At 39.4% G+C, this 25,292-nt stretch overlaps 1 protein-coding gene across 1 annotated transcript; it reads right to left on the bottom strand.

The window, feature by feature from the left end:
• Positions 1–1,137: 1,137 nt before the first annotated feature.
• LOC140923209 (DDB1- and CUL4-associated factor 1-like) lies at positions 1,138–23,492 on the bottom strand. Its single transcript, XM_073373289.1, has 34 exons — positions 23,158–23,492; positions 22,272–22,348; positions 21,141–21,331; positions 19,752–19,821; positions 19,199–19,266; positions 18,580–18,800; positions 18,130–18,298; positions 17,416–17,517; positions 16,651–16,809; positions 16,353–16,532; positions 15,602–15,808; positions 15,318–15,407; positions 14,423–14,502; positions 13,477–13,617; positions 13,263–13,365; positions 12,202–12,466; positions 11,506–11,648; positions 10,685–10,766; positions 10,367–10,461; positions 9,676–9,789; positions 9,362–9,501; positions 8,819–8,894; positions 8,572–8,633; positions 8,200–8,266; positions 7,869–7,940; positions 7,708–7,767; positions 7,013–7,095; positions 6,372–6,456; positions 5,145–5,378; positions 4,560–4,653; positions 3,759–3,863; positions 3,573–3,646; positions 2,743–2,823; positions 1,138–2,350 (listed from the first exon to the last, which is right to left on the bottom strand). Exons 1-34 carry the CDS (start codon positions 23,262–23,264, stop codon positions 2,204–2,206), a joined length of 4,044 nt encoding a protein of 1,347 aa, XP_073229390.1. The 5' UTR covers positions 23,265–23,492; the 3' UTR covers positions 1,138–2,203.
• Positions 23,493–25,292: the final 1,800 nt, after the last annotated feature.

A 25,292-nucleotide genomic window follows, 5' to 3' on the forward strand; every position in this document is an offset into this window, starting at 1 on the left:
TTTCAGTTTCACAAGATCAATGTATTTGCATAACTATATTTGATCAACCTTTGTTAAACTTTAAATCACAGAAAAAGTCAAAACTCACAACGTAAAAGTTGTTCAGGCTATAACAATTCACGTAAACCACTATTCACCTGCCACACCTAAAACAAATTCCAAAATAAAATATGATTTTAAACGAGAAAACACCAAAAACAATCCATTTCAAGATACGACTGGTAACCAAGCAAAAAACAAGTCACAAACAATTCTTACCAGTTTGTAATTCCGTAAAAATTGACGCCCACTTTGTCCTGCTTTTCTGTTACATTTAGTAACATTCTTCTCGAGCAATGTCTTCCCTCAGTCTTGTAGAGATTTTAACCGCGGACGTTTCCTTGCGAAATAGGCCGCTTCGCGGCCAAAAAGGCTCGCTCCGCTCGCCAAGAGGTCGACTTGTAGCAAGTCTAGCAGCGGTATCGCGCGTGAAGGTGAGTAGACGCTTTAAAAACTATGCATTTCAGTTTCTAACTATCAATATATTTGCATAACTATACTTGATCAACCTTTGTTATTTTGCATGCTTTCGTTTGACATTTTTTAAAATTATTACGTTTCATGGCGGGCATACAATTTTCAACAATGCTATAGAAATAAATAAGTTAAGAGTTAATTAGCCTGCGAAATTTTCGCAGACTAAGAGTTAATCTGCGCCGTTGCAAATTAGATGTTTACTGCACAAACAGGATAAAGCGATTTTGAATAAAAAGTTAAAAAAGTGTGATAACCACCTCCTGAAGGTCTGCTTTCCACAAGAAAAGATCGCTTTAACCTACGACCTAACAAGCAAAGGCTGCCATATGCCAAAGGTAAATACCAAACGTTTAGAGAATACGTTTGTAAATAGATTAGTTCTTAAATACGACCATTAATGATAATTCTATGTATAGAGATATGTATATTTTTTAACATTTTAAATATTTTTATACTTCTTTGTTCTGTTGTATTCATCTGAACCTTTCAATCCTTTTTCCTGTAACACTAGATATGTATTTTTATCTGATGAACAATAACAACAACATATTATTATTATTATTATTATTATTATTATTATTCATAAAATACTCCGGGGATGTTTTTGAAGCTGTTTAAAACACTCACAGTACGTGTTTTGTTAAGTCTACATGACTAAACATTACATTACAAATCACGGTTTAACTGTACATTCCTTTTATTGGAAATTGTAAAAACCAGTACATACTAGCCAACAGATAGCTATAAAATAGAATTTTTTACGAACGTAAAGATGTTATTCGATATTATCGGCCTGGGAGCATGTGTCATAAGAGTTGAAAATAATTGATTAAAAGTCTTAAGTAGCTTTCATGCTCTTTCCCTCCTCCGCTCGTTCAACTTTTGGTAAAACTTACCACATGAAAAGTTAAGATCGAATCTGTAGATGAAATCTTTTGGCCCGGCCACTCGTATGGTATCATTAATTCAGTAGGTAGTTCTAACTATTGAGTCCGTGGATAAGGTTTATGGTGTGACAATGGAAATGAAACCACTTCAGCAGTAATTTACCGTAGTACTACAGACAACACCCGCTAATAAGTACCCGTGGATTAAGAACCTCCTGGCTGAAATTTGCCACTTTAATACCCAAAAATACTTGTTTGGCCAAGCAAGATCAAGAAGGTTCTTATATGTGAGTTACAGTTAAATCATGATAAACAATTTAACAAAGGAGTATAACTTTGAGTTGTAAATTTAAGTATAACAAGAACATAATGTTCTAAACTATAAAAAAATTTGGTAATCAGTTTTGTTAGGGTAGTAATACTACAATTGTGAATAAAAAATTTAAGTTTATTTATTTTTCTGATGATCAACAATCTGTTATATCCTTCTTTAAAATTAAAAACCTAATTAAGAACGTACTAAGCCTAAATTGCCAATAAGTACCCCAAAATACAAGAATTTAAATTTAAAACAGTAAACTGATCCTTACGGCAGGAAGAGTGATAGCAAAAAATAAAGAAAGAAAACAGCGGACCCTCACTGGTTTGTCGTTGTGGTTTTGCCATCACAAGTGTTTCAAAATACAAGAACCTATTTTGCCAGACTTCAAAAAAGTAGGTTCTTATTAGCGGGTGTTTACTGTATTTGTTTTTGAGTATTTTGCAAAATAGAATTTGGAATTTTCTTGGGAAATAAAGGGTTAATACACCGCTGTGTCACTGTCATCGTCAGAATCGTCGTCATCGCCCGAAATAGCAATTTCAATGTCGTCATCATCATCGTCATCATCGTCATCATCATCATCATCATCTCCGTCGTCATCTTCATCACCACCTTCATCTGACTCCTGTAAAGATAATATTAATATCATATACTAGGTATAATGAAACAGGATATTACTACGCCATTTTTTACCAAGATTCAGTGAACAAAAGCAACGTACTAGCGATTTTAGAGAGTAGTGGCCAAGGCCGGGTTGTTCAAAACAAATGTTAAGATACCGGTAACCCCGGGTTAGTGCGAAATTTGAATTCAGATATGAAAAAGCAAATCACTGCAGCTTTATTCTTTTTTGTCTACAATTTGATGATTGGATGCTCTAAAGAGAATAGAGAAAATTATCAGCCGGAAAATGCTTTTGAACAAAAGAAAAAGAAACCCAGGATAAAATTTAATCCTGGGTTAGCAATAATTGGCCTTTGAATAACTGGGCCCAGGCCCCCCTTGTGATAGCCTTACCTGCTCATCCTCGTCATCAGTCCCTCGCATTCTTCCGACTTCGTACACTCGACACACGCTCTCATCAGTGCCTGCCTGGTTCTGAGGAAGAAACAGTAAGAACGCTGAATTGTTCAAAGAAGTTTCGAAACAGACACAAGATTTTCCGTGGATTATTTTCACAGGGTTCGTACAGATTTTTGGATCCAAAATTCAAGACTTTTTCCAGACTTTTTTTCCAAAACAATAATTTCTTTTTCCAGACTCGAGGTTATCAAATAGGTTATCAATACAGACCTTAAAAAAAAGCAGGAACAAAGCTTTTTTCACGACGCACCGCAAACGTACGGGCGAGATTGAATAAGATTTGACCAAAACAAAACAAAATTTCACTGATAAACCACTTGTTGTAGCTATGAAAATAAACTCGCGACTTTTTACCATTTTTCCAGACTTAATCTCTAGTTTTCAGACTTTTACCAAGAATCTTCAAGAATTCAAGACTCTGTAGGAAACCCTGTGTTCAGTAAAGGCTTGCGTGTGTTCTGCCCACAGGCAGGTCCTTCCTTATAGTTACCGATCTAAAGCGCGCATCTTGAACGCTAAGTAAGGGCCTCCATCCTTCACTCCCCTCAATAACTAACGGGACAAGATCACCATGCTGTAGGGTATGACCAAGCCAGACTCTCTGTCTTCTGTTGATAACAGATATGATGGCTCTATCCTGACCGACACGCCTCAACAGTACACAGTTCAGTAAATAAGGTAGAGGAAATGGGAACAACAAATTTTTAAAATATGAAGTAATTGCAACTTTTCAAGGCGGTTCAAAAAACAACTCAGGAACATACCTCAATAACAGCAACGAAACTGTCAGTGACATCTGTACACAGGTCAAAGATCGTTTTCTTGACATCGATTGTCGCTGATGAGAAAAAATGATGACTTTAAACTGTTTCTATCAATAAAAAAAATGAATAGAAAACAAGATAACTAAAACAATGTGAACACATAAAAGATATCATCTAGATCCTTACCGATCGGCTGATAATCCGTTGCATCAAACGTCCTAAACGAAGACTCGAACGGTCCAAGCAATCGGCTAGCCAGCGGTATTATTACCGAATCTGATTGATGTTTTACTGTACGAGGCAATATAAAGAGATGCCAAAAGTGATCAACATTACTTTTCTCCTGACAATATCACTACATTATCAAGAGTACAGGATATGAGAATTGACAAAATGATCACCACAGCAAGGGAGGGGGGGGGGGGGGGGTGCGGTCGACTACACCCTATCCCTTTTGTAAATTAAAAAAAAAGCGTTGTACTGAATTTACGCACTTGATATGTGTAACGCCAACAATCTTTCAATTTCCATTCACAAAGTTTAAATATTTAAAAAAATAATGCCCAAAACGGTACCTCAAACCTAACTCTATCTTAACTCAAATTCAACTCTAACACAACTCCATCTCGTAACTCGATCGTTATTCTATCTCATGCTTTGATCTTATATCAAATTCTCTTAACGAACTATTTAAAGAAAAGTAGGAGATCAGTTGGGAGAATTTGTATGTGCATATTAGGGCTTAAAGGTTGAGGATACGGAAATTAATGGTCGTGCTAAGCTCAAAAGATTCCAAAAATTCGTAATTTGCCTAATTTTAACTTCCCTCTGCTTAATAGGGAAACGAGGGAGCCTGGAAAGTGAGGTGACTACATGAGGTCGAGTCAAGAAATAGAAATGTAATGGGCTTTGACACAAGAGCTACAGCCTGGGACTTAACCCTCTTGTTATGTGCCTCTGCTTTTTTGGCTGCTATTGACAACATACCTCCATACATGACGTCACCACTGTTGTTGAAAATCACGTGACATTGATCAAGTGATGGGCAGGTGTCGAGCAAATGAAAGGAACGGAGGTCCCACTGTTTTTTTAAGTTAAGGACCTTCAAGATCTGCTAATGTTATACCAGCATTGGAAATGAAGGTTACCGTGATTTGAACAAGGAACAGCGATACCCACGCTGACGTCACCTATTGATATTTACGTGCCAACCAGAAGTGCACTGGTTCTTGAAACAACAAGCTAATGCATTTACTGGTTATTAATTATGCCTCAAAACGACATAATAAATCGAATTCATTGAAATAAATTTGGAGGGGGGCTTACTTCCGTAGGGCTTAAAATCGGATGTATTATTTTGTTTACAGGTTCATGGTCCAATGACTGGAAGGGGGGGGGGGGGGGGGGGGAAGGAATGTTACTTAACCCTCTTACACGTGAGATGAAACCCAAACAAATTGTCTTCTGTTTGACTGTCAATCTGACCTGGTGCTTGTTTTCTCTCATCTCGTTTCGCGACAGTATCAACGAAACAACAACCAAACATTAAAACAAACAAGTTAGAAAGGATACAATTTCTGAATTAATGATAATCTCCAGTCCCGAGGGATGAAACACGCCACTGACAAAGTTGTTGAACTTGTCAAACTTGTGTATAACTCGTTTCCCCTTGACATCCCATAATACTCCGTCATTGAGTACCAGGTCATCAGTGGGGTTAAAGGAGGCGAGATTTTTGGAGTAGTTGTTACAGTTGTTCGGATCGCTTAGAGTTAAGATTCTGCGGCCTGTTGATGTATCGTATATCTGAGGAAAGAAAAAAAGGGAGCAACTTTTCAACCCTACTGACCAACATCAATTTTCTTCTGACAATATAAATAAATAATTAAGCAAAATGGTTAAGATAATTAATGAAATTATCACCAAAGAGAAATGCTTGGATCTTTTAACAACTTCTCTCAGCTAATTTTTTAAGGAAATGTATGAAGATTAATCTGAAGAATTTGTATGTAGGTATTGATATTAAACTGCACTAAAGGGCTACGGAGATTTGAAAATTTGCGTCTTTAAGGCATCTAGTCAAAGACTTTCCGGGTAAATTTCCGTTCAGTGAGAGAGACCTCTTTTTATTGTTTTTTGTCTGCGGCTGACCTAGAAGCTTGTGTACAGCTGCACGCTTTGGAGACAAAGATTCGCCGATTTTTTTTGAGGGGAGGGGCCCCTAGCATATGTTATACCCTTAAGCAAACGCAGTCACACTCAAATTACTAAAAGAAACTACGCTGCTGTATTGGCGGGAGTGTGAAACACACAAACTTAGTTTTATCCTTTGAGTTGATAAAATGAACTTGCCAAACTAAAAAGGTTCAAAAGTTGACGTTTCGCGCTTATTCCTCTTATATCTGGTATTGTGACGTTTACGTAACAAAAAAAGACTGCCCACCCACCCCTCCCCTTAGCTAACATTTTGCTCCAAGTGAGAAGTGAGTGTTAATGTTGGCCACTTTTCTGATTGGTTGTTTTATCATGCGAATCCGAAAACCGTGATAAACATTTCGGTAGCCGTCACGGTCACTTTCCCTGAACATTTTGAAGTTTCCATAGCAATGTCCCACGCGAGGAAGCGGTCACATGCAGTTTTATTTCTACCAGCAGTAGAAGTCCTTAACCAGCCTCGGTCCCAGGGTTCTCTGATCTTGTCCTCGTCCCTCTCTCGCTTTGGGGACGAGTAGCAGAGAACGCTGGTAACGAGGATCGGCCTTAACACACAGGGAAAAAAAGTGGCGAGAATTTACTTACATGAGCTGTGGTATCGTAAGTTCCAATAATTTTTTCCTCTGATAAATTACTAAATTTTACCCACGTGTCTTCACTAAATGAATGTCTATGTAAAAAAAAAAAAAAACAAAGAAGCAAATTAACTGAAAGTTGATTATAAAAGTACACAAGCAATATTTTTACTACGAAGAAAGTTTAAGTCAAAAAGCAAACAAACCAATGACACCTATAACATCATCGACAAAAGTGCAAGCAACCCGTTGCTAAAAGCGGCCATGTCGGAGGCTAAAAAAGGCCGGAAAAGTGACAGGTTTTTCACAGGCCAGGAAAAAAGTGCCACACGCACTGAAACTGCTTCAAATGAGTTGGATGAATACATGATAAACTTTTACGCTCGGGACAGATGTGCATGTGCTCAGTTTTAGAATACAGTAATGTATACGTTGGTACTGAAAGCTACCAAGATGAAACTGTAAGTCGAAAGGCAAGGTCGGGTTGGTTAAGGGATAAATAATCGACCACAATTTCAAACACGATTTGAAAAGTAATTTCAAGTAAGACGGCGCGGAAAACAAGAAAATACCCGTTGTTGAAATCTAACCAAAATAAAAGAACGATTAAATGAACTACGTAGGTATAAAGGATTAAGGTCTTGAACTTACTTCATTTCGAACAAATCTCCGAACGTCCATAAGGCAGAGGGAGGAAGAGCGGATGATGACGACGTTAACAGAAGCTCACGATCCTGAAAACGAATAACAACGATTTGACATCAAAACACTCGGTAACAAGATGACAAGTTCATAACTGCCAGTGTGAGGGAGGATTACTGTAAAACTGTGCCAAGTCCAGCAAAGTTAAAAGGTGTGCGAGGATAACCGTGAATTATACAAGAGGGAACTTCATGATGTTCCTAGCTCCCAACTGCCACCTGGTTAGCTTGGTTGGGAGAGCCTTGGTCTGCTGAGCGGGGGGTCGCGGATTCAAACCCCGGCCGGACCAACACTTAGGGTCTTTAAATACCTGAGAAGAAAGTGCTGCCTTTGTAATGACATCTGCAAACGGTGAGACTTACTAGTTTTCTCGGATACTGAGTACGAAAAACGTAGGGTCCCGTCTCACAGCACTTTCCCCGATCTGGTTCTTGTGGGACGTAAAAGAACACACACCACTGTTCGAAAAGAGTAGGGGACGTAGAGCCCGGTAGTGTGGCCAACCTTTCCTGGGGTGGGTGGGTTACCTCTAAGGAGAAATCTTAATATGGGGATAACCTCATGATCTCCCTCAGGTGTTGTAATGGCTACCTATAAATGGTGTATGTATGTTTGCTAGATCATAACATGAACATTCGTCTTACCTTTGAACATTGACACATGGAGATCGCTCTGTCTGGACTACATAGGTACGTTGCTTCTTCCTAGCGAGAAGAGAAAGAGGGAGAGAAGTGAGGGAGAAAAGTGAGCTAGGGAAAATGAAAGAATGACAAAGGAAGGGATATTTCACACAATTTTAAGGTACCTGGCCTGTGAGCATGTTATACTCCTTGATCTCGCCCATTTGGGTACCAAGTAACACGGACTTGCCATCAGGCTAAAAAGGTAAATGATAATTATATTTAAGATGCGAAAGCAATTCAAACAAAATTCGTCAAAAATTGGAATGCTTCCTGACTTTTGGCGAAGAGTCTTTTTTTACTTGATTTGGTTTTATCAGAACTTTGGGCATAATCTGCAAACGTTTCCAGTATCTTTAAAGAAACCGCTTTAAAAATAATTATGTCTTTTTCTTTCGTAATTTGAGTCTGATTAAAGCCTGAGCCAGTTACAGAGTACTTTTTTCTTGAACGTACCGCAAATGAAGCACACGTGAAAAGACTGTTTTCTTCAGAATCTCGAATAGCTCTGAGTGGCTTAAACCTACAAAAGAAGTTAAGAAAGAAAAAAGAAATAAACAACAACAATAACACTAACAGTTAAGAAAAAACAAATATTAGTCACAATGGCGATAGATCATTAATTAAGTGGACTGAATCAAACGAAGAGAAACGTACATGCCCAGAAAACAGACAGACGTTTTGTGGTCCTTTTATAAATTCTCAGAACTTTTTCCCTTGGTAATGTATTGAAATTGTTCGGAGAAAATTAATGTTGGCCACTCTTGGCACCCAACCACAACTGGACTTAAAAGAGTTAAGCTAAAACAACCCCAATCCTGTACGTACCTGCCGTAAACATATCGCCGATTGTACCTTGCGCCATTGAAACCCCCGTGACGAGGTATGACCTACAGAAAACAAAAAAAAAAAAGAAATTCGTGAATTTTCAGGGCGTACATTAACATATACAAGCCGGGTGAACGGCAATTTTGGACAGCTTAACTGTTCAATTGGCAAAAAAGAAAAATAAAAAAATAAAAAAATAAAAAAACATGTAAACTCAATTGTCCGTTTCCAATTCTAGGATACGTACCTCTCTTCGTTTCAGTCGCGTTGTCAAATTAGACGGAGCATAATATCTGTACTTTGGTTCGGGGCATTTGTGGGGTCTAGGAAATAAATAAAAAGTTAAAAAAAAAATGATATAAAATAAAAATTACAATAAATACATAAGGGATAATCTGAGATTAAAAGCAAGAGCGTCAGTTCAGTTTTTTTTTCCGCGTGACTCGTTGTGAAAACGAGGTTAATTGGCGTAACTGAAGAACAGACAAAATGGATATCAAGCATTGTTAGCACAGGCCACCCAACAAAAGGCTTGCGGTCTCATCTTGTCGACCGAAATAAATGTAATGCGTAGGTACCTATTTGCTAAGGCTTACTTGTGCAAGCTCGGAGCCGCCAGGGGGGAGAGGTGGGGTGGGGGTGGGGAGGAAGTGTCCCCTTTCCTCTGGTGATGACGGTTCCGCCGTCAAAACTTTCCTCGAACTAGCACAAGTGAGCCCGCCCGTAGGACTACCTATTTGCTCGTAAGATAAGTTAAAGGGGGAACCAAACAAGATGAGTTGCAACTAACCGAATTAAAGAGAAGGGGGGTCCTGCAGACACCGGGTTGGTACACTGAGCATGCTGTTCGCGAAGATACCGCGTCACAATCAAGTCCAATGTAGGCGGTGATGGCGGGCGCGTGTCTCGCGAATTATTCGGTAAAAGACGCTGAAACAAAAATCAAGAGCGCTAAATTAAACAAATTTGCATTACGTCAATAAAACAAGTTAGTTGGGCTAAAATTATCTTGGTAATTCCTCACTGAAAGCTGACACAGTGAAGGGGTTACGATGTAACACTTTTTACTGAAGAAAAAGAAAATATTGATCCATATTTTTTTACCTTTTCCATTGGTGTTCCTGGGTCGCTGAATCTATAGCGGGACAAGGATGGTGTCCCTGGGGTGCTCATGGATGGCGATGCTGTGAATACACTTGATCCATGATTTAAGCGGTTCTGCACCAAATTATTAGGAATAATAAGCCGTTTAGCACCTGTATTACTTTCTACAAGAATGTGTACATACTAACGACGGAGCCACAGTGACTCTAAATACAAAATGTTACATGCCAGAAAATTGGTCTCTTGTGTTTACGTCCTCCGCAAAACGTGAAAAAAAGGCGTTTCTCGATGTAGGCGTGCAAGGATGGCTAAGAAATGTACAAAAAAGCGTGATGCACGTGCAAAGTTGCTGTTTTGCCAATCTAAACCTATTAATTTTTTGCCGTCTTCGTTGCTTAAACTCCCTAATCTCTCTAATGGTAAAGACGGAAAAACGAGCCAATAAGGTACCGATAAGCACAAAGAAGTATTGTTACCCCCACTCCCTAAAGGGGATGTGAGTCGATCGCCTCTGCCAGAGATCACCGGTTGAAATACAAAGATACATTACAAATTTAAAAAGAAATATTGCTACCCCCCGCCCCCCCCCCCCCAACCTCCCTGAACGGAACGTGACTCGATTGCCTCTGCCAGAGATCACCGGTTGAAATACAAATATACATTACAAATTAAATCTTGAAATACTGAATACCTTTCTGTTGGTGGGTGTTGATAGTGGAGTTGCAACTGGCTTTAGATCTGGTAAAGTCGCTTCTCTTTTCAAAACTTGGGCTGTTTCATGAAGACCTGGACAAGAACAACAGACCGCAAAGCTAGACGAGCGCAAAAAGGAAACTACATAGCTAGTCTACGACTTAAACAAAGCTACATCGTGTACGACCATTTCGTTTGAAATAATAACTACAGAAAGCTTGCGCCAACACTATATTCACAAGGCATGCAAAGAAATACTTTGCTAAGTGTTATTATAATACGGGTCGCGTTATAACGTACTAACAAAGAGGCTAACCTTGAGCAGTAAGGTGGCTATGGATGAGCTGAAGTAGTTCTTTTGAGGGATATGAAATATGCGTCTGAGCAACGACATCGGCCTGAAAATAACACAAAAAAAGATGACTGACTGACTGGAGAAGAGCTTTCTCCCTTCCTCTAGAAGCATGGTATTTTATAGTAAAAGCTGTTGGTGATTTCCCCATGAAAAGTCAAAATGACGCATTTGAACATAAAAATGTTAATGTTAAAGCAAAATAAAACAAAATACAGTTTTTAAACCCATATTTAAAATGCTACAGGAGAATAATTAGAAGGAAATAGACTTAAGGCGATTGTTGCTCCTAATTATTTGATGAAACCATTCTTCAGCAGGATCACTAAAACATGTGCAATTCCACAATTGCTTTCGGCTTCATTATAATTCTCTAACAATTGCAGAAAATTTTAGGAGGATCCAAACAGAAACAGAACAGTTTTCTTCAACCTTTTCATCAGTGCATTGAAGCACGGAAATGAGTAACCACAACCTCGATAACTCGAACTCGGATAACTCGAATTCCCCGCTAACTCGAACTAAATTTCCTTTCCCTTGATCAAAATTTCGCTGAAATTTACCCCGATAACTCGAATTCCCTGCTAACTCGAGCTGTTTTTCGTTTCCCTTCAGAGTTTGAGGTACCGGGGTTGTTTCTCTGGCTCTTGGGTTTACGCTTATAAACAAGTGCGCATCAAAATTTTAATTTTTTTTTCGTTCTGATCTGGGGAACCGCTATGAATGACAAACCATCGTCGTCAAAACGGTGGAAAGAGGTACAGCGGAAGTTGACTTCATTTTACCTTGGTGATCCTCGACAAGGATGGTACAGCTGATGAAGTGGCCAGTGATTTCCCGGTGACTCTTTCCAGAAGGTCCGCAGCATATTTGCAAAACTGCGCATGGTCTGCAGCGTTGTCTTCAATTACTGGCTCCCTCATAAGAACTTCACGCCACATTAAACAAAATTTAAAATAGAACAAATGATTTTTCAGGTTAAGGATTAAATTACTAGGCACATTAAGTTTGATCCAGGATAAAACCAAATTTTAAGCAAGGTTTTCTTGTCTAAGAACTTTCAACTCAAGCTTACAAAATACTGTGGTGCCTTTACTCTGAGATACGGTAATGATAACACAAAATGTTACTCTAAACTATACATAGGAAGGCAAAATACAAAAACGAAATGAAATTTAATCCTGGATTAGCGCAAATCCGGGCCCAGAACATCAAATTGCATGAGTGCTAGCACAAGTTGCAGATTATTCCCGCCTGGCACTACCTTCATATTTTCCCGCGCTTTTACGCACGCACATTCGCTACTTTAGCAACGAGAAGAGACCTGGGGCCAAAACGGGATCGTTACTGGGGAAGCACCGGTCAGCTATTGGCTAATTTTTTTCCCTTGCGCTAGTAACAGTCCCAGACGTCTTTGAAGAAGCTAACTCGGCCTAGTCTCCTCGTTTGTAAAGTGGCGAGTTTCAGCAAAGTTCACTTACTTTGTAGCTGTCCGCTGTTAAAAAGATGAAGCTTTCCTATGACTTGTTTGATCTTCTCACTTCTTGACAGGCCGAAGAGCGCTTTACAAGCAATCGCACGGATGCAGTCCGCGTCGACGAGTGGCGTTTTTACCATCAACAAGGACAACAGAACTTTAATTCCGTTACTTGAACGCACACATCCCCACATCTTGGTAAGGATGTCATCGCTGCTCTTGAATACTGCGCGGTGTTTGGTTTGGTATTTAGCCACAGCTCCGCTCAACTGCAACAATTCAACAAGGATTTAACTTGATACGAATGGATATGAAGGCTATTGACTCTTTTAAGCCTTAAATTGTTAAATAGTTGAAATTTAAGGATGTATCCTCGTACCAGACCTGCAATTAATAATTGATTAGAACCAGTAAACAGCGCTACATGCGAAAAAAGAAGCACTTTATTTGAGCGTCAATGTATTTTCACGAAAGTACTAATTGGGGACACTATTTTTACGTCTCCAACTTGAGAAGGGACCACCATTTTACCTGGTCATCCGAGACACGCGAAGGTCTAACCGCTTGCAGTGCAAAGGGAGTATATTCATTTCTCCGTTACTTTAAGACCCTGAGTATTGGTCCGGTTCCGGAATCGAAATCGCGACCTCCCGCTCTGCAGTCAACTGCTCTACCGACTGAGCTAATCCTGACGTGGTTTTGACACTTTTTTTGAAAGCAGCCGTGCTCGATATTGTTTTTTTCTTAGTCCTTAGTCCGCGACATGAAGACTAACCGCTGTACTAATAGCTTAAATCACAAAGCGAGTGACGTGAAATTCCTGTACACCCTGCAAGCTTGCGTAATTAAGAAATCACAAAGTGTACCTTTTTTTTTTCAGCCAAAGCATGTTCCTGCGTTAAAGCAGTTATTTTAAGTAGTATTGTGAAGAAGTGGTTGGCAGGTACAAACAAGGAATGGTGGTCATGATAGTGGGCCGGGGTGGGGTTGGGGTAGATACCGTACATCTATAGCAGACGTTTGCTATTGAAGAAGAAAACGTTAATACAAGTATCAAATGCTGACCTTCACTGGAGGTCCACAGACGCAGTTGCAAATGACATGAAGAGCGGCTTTCTGGACTTCAGAATCACTTAGTAGGCTCCCCTCGGCACAACGGAGTATAAGTCTGGAAAATTAACACACCGCAATGAATAAAAGGTTGATTGCCTTCTCTTTTCGTATCTAATCTCCAAGCAAGCGAGACTTAACGTCGCCTTTAGGAGCGTTCTTGTTTTACCTCATGCCCTTCTGTTGTTCTCCATTAGGAAGTGATACTTCTTCACACAGAGCTAGTTGAGCTTTGGGACCAACTGTAAGCACAAACAACATTTCCAACGCCAAGCGAGTTACATCCGCTGCCAGGCGGATAGCGTCAGCTCTTCAGTTAAAATAGAGAACAAACAAGAATTTATTAACTATCAAGCTTCGTATTTGTCTGAAAATTCGCAGCGTTTGTAGCAAGGTTTTGCTGTATAAACTAGGAGGTTGTAGTTAGATAACCGCCATGACCTTTTCTTGAGATTTTTAAACAACCGAGGACAAAGACGTAAAACTTTTGCCCTACACATAACAGGCCCACTACGTGGTAATAATTTTGCTTCGTGATTGGCTGAAAAATCTCGCGCCACTTCTTAACCAATCGGAATTAAAGCGCACACCATTCCCCACTTAGTCACACGTTTTCCCCGCGTTTTCCGACCGCAACATGTGTTTACTTTAAGTCAAGATATGATTGGTTTATTGACCGTCAGCTTGTATCGTTATAAGCCACAGAAATTACGATTCTCTACCATTTACAAAAATTTTCCGGCAAATCCGGTTGGAAAGGATCACGGGTCCTGTCAATGGAACATTTCCGGGAGCAACGGAACATCTGAAAAGGCAGTCCCGTTTTACCGGTTGGAATTTTCCAAACGGAAATGTGTGTCACAGTTCTTCAAAGCCATCTTTGATATCAGCTTCAGGCTTTCGCCGTCGTTTTTCGGTAAATGGACTTGATTTGTCCAAATGGTAAGGGAGATTCTGGGATAAAAAATTAACCAGTCCTGAATGTTGCTTACCATTTACCCAAATCTTAAGCTGACCGCTTTGCCCATGTCAATGGTAAACAACCATTATCACTAGACTTATTGTTACGACACTCATTACAATTAACTGCTAAAGCCGCGAATATTTTAAGTTACCTGTTACTTGTAACTCCCCAATCAGACGACAAAGAAATAAGCTGAAGAAGGAGAGTAAATCCTTGCAGTTTGTTCATCATCTAAAGCGAAAACAAGACACTGTGAGAAGAGAAGTCGAAGATGCTGTAAACTGAACTGTTTTCATATAACAGTAACTAACGCCGCCTGCCGACTTCCACCCTCCACCCAACCACCGCCTGCTCGGGAGGTACTCTACGGGTCTTTGGGTGGGTGGGTGGGTGGGGAGGTGATTTTGAGCTGAGGTACTCTGTACAGTCAAATCTTCCGTAATAAGCGACCACCCAAAATGTGAAGACATAGTGTAGCTTACGGGAGGTGGTGGCTTACGGGAATCGAACCATTGGAGGTCTTTTGCAAGTGAAGGTCTTGACAAATGGAAAATTATAAAATCGTCATCCCAAAAGTTGTTGCAGTCGCTTACGAAAGATGGCTGTTTACCAGAGGTTCCAACTGAAGAGCTTTGATTGGGCCAAATTTTGGTGTTTTGCACCTGTGGTCGCTTATGGGAGGTGGTTACTTACGAGAGGTGGTTGCACATGGAAGTTCGACTGTAAATAGCCCCCGCCCTATACTGCAAAATGGCGAACTCATACTAGTAACCCAATTCCAGGCTAGAGGTAAGAAAAATATCAGTAACAAGTTCAATTCCTAATGAGTATTCCACGCTAAATTTCGCTAACTACTGGGAAATTTTGCACGAGACACGAGAAGCGATTTTAATTGAACTCTTCAGCTGAACTTTCTTCAGGTACTTTTTCCGACCTATATTTCCTTTCTTTTCCTTGGATAACGTACATGTCTCAATCTGGATTGGTCAAACGACAGTTAAAGGAGAAAAGAAAGGATTGCTTAACCTTTCACTTTTTAATTCTACCTCAACGGGTTCCCAGCAAAGTGTACTGGGCGCATGCTCCAACATCAATTGACAGTTGTCCATGGTGTTACTGTGAGTCAGGGATGTGGCCTATAAAATAAACAGCAACAACTTTATAACACATCAAACAGAAAATAAGAAATAAAAGTAGACTGAGGAGGAAAAAAGGAAATATTTTAAGCAACCTGCAGTTAGCTTAAAAGCTAATCGAGGCGGGGGTGAAGTGGAAAAGAAAGAACGTAAGAAGTAAAAAGATAAGTGTGACTAAATGTGACATCTGTTACCTTGTAAGCTGGCACGGGAACAGGGGGTGTCCCGCCATGATTTCTTGCAATTGATCTCCTAAGCGCATCAGCTCTGATGTGAAGATGAGCGTCAAAGTACCGTCTTAAAGCCATGCATGTATGTTTGGCGGTCTGCCTTTTACCGAATACCTCGTCATCGCTTAATAACTCAGCCTCATCTGGACGGAGAATCGAGAGCGTACTGAGCTACGGCAAAGAAAAGGAAGGTTCAGTTCTTTATTACTTAGTGGTAACATTGAAACAGGACACCCACCGAACCACAGGACCCCCAGCATGGATGTCTTATTGAAAATAAAAAAATTACTGCATTAAATCACGAAAATTCGAAATAAATATTATTAAAAGGTAAAGGCTAGGTAAAGCTAAAAGGTCTGTGTTTCCTTTTTTTTACGTTGGTGGGTTGAAATAGTCATCACCAGACAAAAAAACCTAGCCTGTGCAGCAAGAGTTTCCGTGCGGGTTAGGAGCAAAGAACGAGGAACGAGAGTCAAAGACCAAACGGAAACGCTAGCTACGCAGGCTATAAAAAACCCTGAGGCAGAAGGTGCGCTAATTTAGCCCCCTCTCCCCATAAGCGCTCCGTTTTAAGCTTCAAAGCTGCACGGAAAGGAAAGAAATCGAACAAGGATTTGGGGTCACACCTAGGACTCGTACTCGGGACCCTTTGCACAGAAGGCCACACATTAACCAACTTTGCCAATCGCTGCTAGACTGTTTTTTTTTTTTTTACCTGGTTGACTAATTTCCTCAGACCATCATTGCTATCAAACAGTTCCAGCACAGCTCTAAATGAACATGTCAGCGAGAAAAACAGCGTCGCGTGACATCTACCAGAATCGTGAGAGCATTCGAGAAGCCACAGTGCATATTTCACCATGTCACTCAATACTGGGTGAGGTAGGAGGGACACCTAGGAAGATCAAAATTATTTAGCCTTAATAAGTAATATTATGTCTGTACACACATCAATAATTTTTTAAACTTTAGGAGTGATACGCTCTAACTGCATAAGAAACAGAGATATTTACCCTCTCCATGGCATCTTCATTGTAAGCAAGATAATATAAACACATAGAACAGCCTGTGGCAGCTACTGATGGGCGTGGCACCTCCAGCAATCGCTGCACCCCATTGTGGGTGACAAATTCAGTAGCAAATTTTTTGTGGCAAAGTAGAGATGCAAGATACTGAAAAAGAACAAAAAAAAAACAATATAACAAATGGGAGGCTCTGATAAACATGGAGAAACGGCCATTCTGAAAATAATGTGTACTGAATCTACATGTACAGACAAAACATTGCAGAAACTTCTGTCATTCTTTTAACCCCTGGAGATGAAGGTCCAATTGGAGAAACCCATGAATAAGTACCTGGTAGATGCCTGAAAAGTGTTATTTTTAAAATAGAGTATTTTGCCCTTTATCCATCCCCTGATATTACAGCCTCAAAAGCAGGCATATTTTGCAGCACAAACCATGATACTTTTTTCACAACTTAAATCTTGGACATTGAAACAAACAGAGAGTTGGGGTGAGTCAAAAACCCATTTCAAGGGAGAGGTTTATGGGTTTAAAAGGGGAGGGGAAGGGGAGGAAAAACATTTCCTCTGTCCTCTCCATCCCTCCCCCTTTCCCACCCCTCCTCCCTTAGTATTTTTCTTTGTTGTCGTCAAGATGGCAGCCACAATCAATGTACCTCTGAGTTTCCATTAAAAAAGACACCTGCTTTGAAGATACTGATATTGGAGTTATCTCCTCAGGAACAGAAGCCAACTGAAGGTAAAATTGACTCACCTTAAGAGCTTCAAAGACAAGTTGAACATCAACAGGACCCTTGAATGTGATGTAATGCATGACAAGATCAAGAGCTTTGTTTTCAAACACTGCAGGTAACAGCTATAACAGACAAACAAAAACCATGATCGAATAAGGCTGAAGCCTCTGTTTACAGCCTCCTTTTCTTGATATCATTGTCATCATTTTTGCTTTTTGATATCTTGCAACCTTCACATGAGGGGAATTTTGACACTCAAAGTTAATTTCTTAATAAGAGAATCGTACCTTACAGAAAGCAAACCAGCTGGCTTTTAACAAAATTGCGGCTGTTTCAGATAACATGCAACCTGCAATGTCAAAAACTTTTAAGGATATTTTTTTAATGATATCAATGAGAGGTACAACCCTCCATCTCAAAGATTTCGCAAAAGCCTTCATCATGCAGAAGAAATTCAACAGGGGTTGCTTCCTTCAAAACCTGAAAGCATTTAACAAGCAAGGATTTTGTGCCATGGTAAAGGTTTGATTGATGTCAGAAAAAAACCCAAAATCTCTAAAGTTTTTCATATTGCAGGTCCCATGATATCCAAAATAGCTGTAACATTGTTGAGGAGCTAAACTTAAAACTACTGATAATATTAACTGTAGCTGAATGGCAAAGTAGAAACCCTGCAGATCCTCTGTATAACAAAAAAGAAAAAAAAAGATATACATATCCACCACCATTCTTACCTCCTGATATTCACCCAATGGAGTCACGTATTGTAAGATGAGTCTCTGTTGCATGCCAAGAGTAAGAGGGAACAGGGAGAAGGACATAGGAAGAATGTGACACCCTCCTTTAGAGGAACGTATAGCCTTGCTTGGCTTTATCATAGATTGAAACTTTGTAGGTTGCAAACTCTTTCCTGGTTAAAAAAAAAAATTAAAAAATTAAAGTGAACTCTCATTACTATTTTTCTTTCACATAGCCAACAATGCTTATTTTCAGTGGGACTAAAAGGACCTTTTGAACATCCTAGTTTTAGAACTGCTGGCTTAAGGGCTGAGTTCGATGCTCAGGCATAAATTCCTGGCCAAAACCCTGTTGTGGGGAGAGAAAACATGGTAGTCAGTCGCTAAAACCAATACCCACCCTTTCCAATGCCATTGACGGTCGTTTCATCTACTTCCCCATTGCACAGCTGTACAGTATCACTACCCTGTTGAACGCTGGTTGATGGCCCTGCAGCATCTACAGTGGTTCTCTTGGCCTTACCACTTGCTATATTATTTCCAAAGTCCATTTTGGTTTTACTTGTCTTAGCCTTCAGGATAATCCTACTTGAAAAGTCTGTCACTGCTGGCTGTGTTAGGTCTGACAAGTCTTTTAATATGTGTAATCGTCGCAGCATGCATGGTACCTATGTAAAATATTATGAGTTTTATTTTGTATTTAAGTCAAATCTAGTCATATGTAATGAAAGACATGTTTGTATTGCCTCAGGTTAAAACTCTTCCCTGCGGAGGACTTTTACATAATCATGTATTATTATTAATTAATACCAAAAAAATTAATTATTGAAATTTTAGCTTTTTAAATATTCTTTCAGAAAGTCATTGACAAGTAAAAGAGGGAAAAACTGTCAGAATGTGGGACAACTTGTTCTCAATTAAGTCAGACATGTGAAGGTACAAAACTGGTATTAATAAAAGCAGTGGCATGAACTAGAATACAGGCAGCTTATAAAATAGATCTTCTGAAAATCTAACAAATATTTATATATTCTAAAAATATTTCATGTGCAGGAAACTTTATTACCAAGGTGGAATTTTCTTCTCTGAAGATTGCAGCGATATCCTGACTTTCCATTGCAAATGCTAAGAGGCCTGATGATGGAAAAGTTTTAACTTAGCTGAAAATAAAATAGCTGAGTTGTTTAATTGACAAGTTATATTAGCTTTCATTTGCCATAAACAGATCGCTTGCCAAAAATACCTTTCTCCTCATCAACCCAGGGTTCAAAGAAAAACAGTTTTACAGCTCGCCATTTGGGCAAGTTGTAGCTAGCAAGTACCAGCCCAAAATTCATTTCAAGTAGCCCCAAAAATTTTTGACTGATTTCACAGTTCTTACATGTATGTAATTTGAATTCCTCAAAAACCTTCACTTGCCCGTTGAACACGTTAAGAACAGCATTCACAGCTCAATAGCAAAATCCACTTGTCCCAGGTTATCAGACACTACTTTTCTTTACACGTTGTACCCACATTATATTTCATTATCCATAAAGAAACCCAATTTAATGTGACAGTTATTTGATTTTAATAAACATGTTTGTTCTTTTTTAATTGTCATTCTAACTGTATCTCACCTATAGCATAAGACCGAAGTGGCTCCATTCCTTCTCTTGCCCATTTACACAGTCTAGTTAACATACCTTCCTGACAAAAATAAAAATATTTAAATGAATAAATTTCCATTATTTATATTTGGCAGTATTTATAGCACTAATGCTAATGAGGCCAAGCAAATGCCTGAAACAAATAGATTAATCCAAACATACTGGGATTGAAAATCCCAACTGGCCTGAGGCAAAGCAGTTGGCTACGTCCAAGGGAGGTTGAGAATTTGAACTCAGGACAGCCAAGAACAAATTCAGCTAGTGATCAGGTCGGGACTTGAACCCAGAACCTCTGAATCACAAGTCCAGTGCTCTAACCGCTTGGCCAAGTAGCCAAACGGGCAAATAACACAAATACATTGTAACTAAATTAATTAAAAACCGTAACCTTAGTGAAAAATAAAATCAAATAAGTACAGTTGATTCTATGACTGCCATCTTGGCTGCAGAATTGTGTGGCTGATATAGAGTGAGCACCATCATAGGAAGGTAAGGGGTGTAACGTGACACCAATTTTTGGGAGAGTGGTAGAAAATGTTTACCTTGAAAAATCATTGTATTCGTTAATAGTTTGTTATTATGTAATGCAAGGAAAATACATTAATTAAATATAAACTAAATCATTCCTCCAGCAAGGAGCAGTAAGTACATTAACTGTTGTTTTCCACAGGCTGAGGAATGAAAAATGTTTTTCTCAGATACGGGAGTATGAGTTCACGCATGCAGAGGGTGTTCAGGTCACATGCTGTTTTAGAGTTCAGTTGTTTTCGTTGCAATCTACCATTGCCTGACCTGTTTTTCGCCTATGCATTTTTACAGTCAAACTGGGAAAACCATGAATACCAGAAATATTTCTGGAATGTTATTGTGCCAATCAGGTATAAGAAAACTAAACTGCAAGCAAGAACATTAGTTTGTGGTTTTGTGGGTAGTTCGCGTGTCCTGATCTTTGCTGTGATTGGTCATAACACAATAAACATTCCTGAAATATTTCAAGTGTTCACAGTTTTCTTGGTCGTACTGTAATATTCTTTCTGGTTTTGGCCATTTTGCTTTTAATTTGATGTGTCTAAAAAGGTGCGGTATAAAGGTTGCAGCCATGTATTCATAGTCTGAGTATGCAAGATTAGCTTGGCAAAGCTCCCAGTTGTGTGTGAGAATGGTACTTTTCTTGCTTTGTGAGACATTTAATTTAGCAGCCAGGATATAATTAAGTGGCCATAGCCATAAAGGAGGGTTACCCTCACAGCGAGATAAAAGCAAGACTAAATGTATGGACTGTCCAAAGAAGTGACAGTAACAGAGAGGGGGGCATTAGTATGGATTCAACTGTAAATGGTAACCCAACTACATTCTAACCATGTCTTGGAACACGGCAGCACTCTCCAACCCTGGCATGGCATTCAGCAGTACTCTAGATGCTATACAGTTAAGATCAAACTCCTCCATAGCACTCATAATGTAAGAATTCACAAGCTTATCCATGAAATCATCATTCCTGAACAAGGTCTTGAGGAGATGACCTAATGCACAGTCAGGATCTGCCCTACCTGAGAGAGAAAGGACAACAGACAGGTAGAATAATGAAAACACAGCTAAAACAAACAAATTTTGCAGACAATCAGCACTTGTATCTATTGGAGTGTCATAAAGTTTTGCAGTGAATTCATGACAAGAATAAACTTTAATAATAATGGCTGTTTTTATACAAGATGTTAAAGTCATGTAAAGTTTACTATTACCTATAGTATAAAAATGGTAAATAAGACAAAGTCTCATTTAACGTCTGAGAACATTAATGTCTTCTGTTAAGTGCGTTGTTAACAGACAACTTTAACATCTCAGAGGTTAAAAGGTCATAAACTGGGATGTATTTATGCTCAGCCTGTCCAGAAATGACTGGGAAGAGTCAGTATTTTGTCTTTTTTAGGAAAACTCTACTTTTTCAATGTTTCTCTACTTTTATGCATCCCATTTTTACACCAGACAACTAGATGTTAAATGCAACTAGTTCGGTTTCTGTTTTCTGTATCATGACGAAGAATATTATGACTTAGAACAACAGAAAGATAATACAGAATATGACATGTAATAAACTATTGAACCAGAACAGACAATAAGTCTTGTATCAAGCAATAGCAAAAAAATACTTTAATTATCCTCTTCCCTTATGGGGCTTCCCAAGGAAGCCCAACAAATAATTTAAATGGAACACAACACGGTTAAAAAGATATTCATTAGCTGTTGGCAGGATTAATATTAGTAATACATATGGCCCAGCTGGTTGACAAGCTGTCACATATACATAAACTACAATGGAAAACATGCCATCATTACATTGAATAGGTATATGTTGTAGTTAATTTTTTATTTCAGTTAATTTTTATTTTTCCCCTGTTTGGGTATGGTACTGTATGCTAATAGATTTAAAAACAAAGGAAAAACAAAAATTAAGTGAAATAAAAAAATTAACTGCAACATATATATTACCTGGATGCCTGTCATCAAAAGGGTCTGGGTCTAGCTTATGGTAAGCCTCATTCTCACGTTCCACCAACTCTGCAATCCTAAACAGTGTTGAAGACACCAAATTTTGTAAATTCTTATCTAGTATCAACATAGCCTGAGAAAAAAAGCCAATTGACATTTTCGTGAAGCCTCCACTGGTTTCCATAAGAATTGAAGTCTGAGGAACAGTGCAGAAATTCCATACTGATGATGTATCACTACCCAAGTGCTCCTGATTGGATGGAGCAAATCTTCAACCAATCAGAAGCACTAACCAGATCTGGGTAGTGATAAGTCAGCAGTATGGAATGTCTGCACTCTTTCCTCATGCATCATTTTGCCAAAAGCAGTGGTGGTGTCACAAAATGTTGGCTCCTTTCTTAAGCAAGTATTAATGCACCAGTTCATATGAACCCATTCCCACTATCCCAGAATTCAGCAAGACTGGAACACAGCGGGAGTGATTGGTTCCCAATAGTTCATAGATTTCAATTAATTGTGAGAATTCTCCCTGCAAACCCCCAGCTACATCTCCCAAACCTCTGGGTCCAATTACATGTAACAGTTGTCACTTTCACAGGACCAGTTTTATGAGACGTAACGGTTTACTGCCTGGCAATAATAATGACTGGGTTCCACTTTAGATGTTAACAAGTTTGTTTTGCTTGGTATTTTGACTTAAATTTATCTCGTAACTTCTATGGATAGCACAATACGACGACTGTAAATAAGTAAGACAGTAATATATAAACAAAAAAACATCAGGGGAAAATCTGATCTTTCCTGACACATGCATGTATGTTTTCTTTCGCAGTACTTTGTCACCAGCTCGAGTGTGTCTATGCAAATAAATCAAAACACCACCAACCTTTGGAGTGTATCAACAGGCGATAGATTCTGTTGATCCTCTCTTCTCCAGGTGTCCAAGAGGTTATTAAGTTCAGATGTACTGTCTAAAGCAGCCATAGCGATCATCAAAGCTTCCCATCCTCCAGGATTACTCGATGAAATTTTAGAATGATTGAAACTCCCGCCATTTTAGAGCGATTAGGAGAGATTTACGGAAAAGATCCACAATTCTTGTGACTCAGCTTGATATCTTTAACAAGCTTTCAGCATTAAAATTGCTGTTAATCGAAGGAACCGTTATCCAGATTCTTTACAGAAGAGACACAACAAACACAACTGAATTTACACAACACTACAGTCACATGTTGAAGGAGACGAAGAAAACATGATCTAAGCGGCGGAGCTCAGTCTTTCACGGTCGGCAAAATTGCGCCTTGTTGTTATAAACCTCTCCCCAGGCCTTTATAATTTCCTCTCTGTGCCTTACTCTGTGCCTACTTTTTTCTGCTAAGAAGTCAATTTTCGTGCTCGCACCCCTTAAAAAAGTAATTCACTGATCGTTCTACCATTTCTTCGGAGAAATGAGCTTTGTTTTTTTCTTCTACTATCACTATGGATTTCCTTAAGATACGATTACCCGGTAAACCAAAGAAATCACAAAAAACTGAGATTTTCTTTCTCAACACAAGTTTATTTAATAACCTCCAAGGCTAAACACAAGGTGACTAATAACAAAAAATGACATTTCACACTCATGCTTACAAAAAATCGATATCTCGTAAAATCTTATGCGAAACGCCCAATGACTATTAACAAAAATAATATTTCACACTTTTTTACTTACAGAAAATCGACAACTCAATCTTAATCGAAATGTACGTTTTTGCCTGCAAAAGTTGAAAATGACAGTTTTCGCCACAAAAGTAGCAATTTAGCATACCAAAAAGAACAGATGCTATTCTTGCCTATAAATATTAAAATATCTTCCTTTGGACACGAATCCGCAGGAAAAGTCTCTGCTACCTCCATAGCGACATGAATCGTATGCATCTTGCTGGACGAAGTCGGTGAACTCAAACTCACTCGTTGGCTCAAACGAAGGTGTCAGCAGCCGTTCCAGGACTTCATCTTCATCCACGTTACCAAAGATGTGCGGAAGCTCCTTGGAAATCGGATAAGAAAGTGGATACTCTTCTGCCAGGCGCTCGGGATCTGGGCCAAAGTTCGGCTGGAACTCGGACGATTCAGGGACGGGATATCCCGTGGACGTCGACGGGTAAGTCGGGAACCAAGATGGCACTGATGACTGTTGTTCACGGGTATCTGCAAAGTTCATGTACTGCGCGAGCGACACAGGCTGGTAGACTCGTTGGTATGGCAACAGCGGAGCATCCATCGGGTAACTTTGCGACGGAAACTTTTTCTCTGGTACCAGCCGATGTACAGGCTGCTCGGGGAAGCTGCTGATCTCCTGGGATGTTTTGTGGTAGGAAGACCGAACCAACAGTGAAGCGGGCAGAACCGGGTGGAGTCCAGCACGTGCCTTCTCCCTTCTGTACCTCTGACGGCGATTAGAAAACCATGTCTACAATGAAAATAAAAGAATGTTAGAAACGTATTGGATTATGACCTGTACAAACAAAAAATGGTGTTCTATAGCCTCTAATCAAAGTGGCACGTCTTATTTGAATGTCTAGCCGAAAAATTAAACCTAGTGTCACTTCATTCTAGAACCTATAACGACGCCCAAATCAAGTAGATTAGGGAGTAAGTTTCATTATACAAGTTTTGACGTTCGTGGGTTTCGGGAAAATTGCCGTGGATCGAAAGACTAACAAGGCAAGAAATTTCAGACATACCGTGATTTTCTCAACAGGAACATCGATTCTTGCTGCCAAGGCAACTCTCTGCTTTCGATCTGGAAACTTGTTCTTGCCGAAGACAGCCTCAAGCTGAGATTTCTGATAATTGGTATAGATGATTCTGTCAAGGTGTTTTAGCCGGTCAGTTCGGTCTGGTAAAAGATCTGCAACGAGTGAACAGTTAAGTTAGTAAGAATATGAATCGCGCAAAAGCAAATGCTTCTACCTACGCAAATCCAAACGCTCTTACCGACTTGAGTGAAAAATTCCAAAATAAATTTCAGGAATTCAA

Source organism: Porites lutea, chromosome 13 (genome assembly GCF_958299795.1).
Source record: "Porites lutea chromosome 13, jaPorLute2.1, whole genome shotgun sequence".
NCBI lineage: Eukaryota > Metazoa > Cnidaria > Anthozoa > Scleractinia > Poritidae > Porites > Porites lutea.

Coding starts and splice junctions, on each gene's coding strand:
- LOC140923209 (XM_073373289.1), bottom strand. CDS start 23,264: ATGATCGCTATGGCTGCTTTAGACAGTACATCTGAACTTAATAACCTC. Junction 18,299..18,579: donor GGTAGTGATACTGTACAGCT/GTGCAATGGGGA, acceptor ACCAGGAAAGAG/TTTGCAACCTACAAAGTTTC. Junction 10,767..11,505: donor CCTTGTCGAGGATCACCAAG/GTAAAATGAAGT, acceptor TGTTATTTTCAG/GCCGATGTCGTTGCTCAGAC.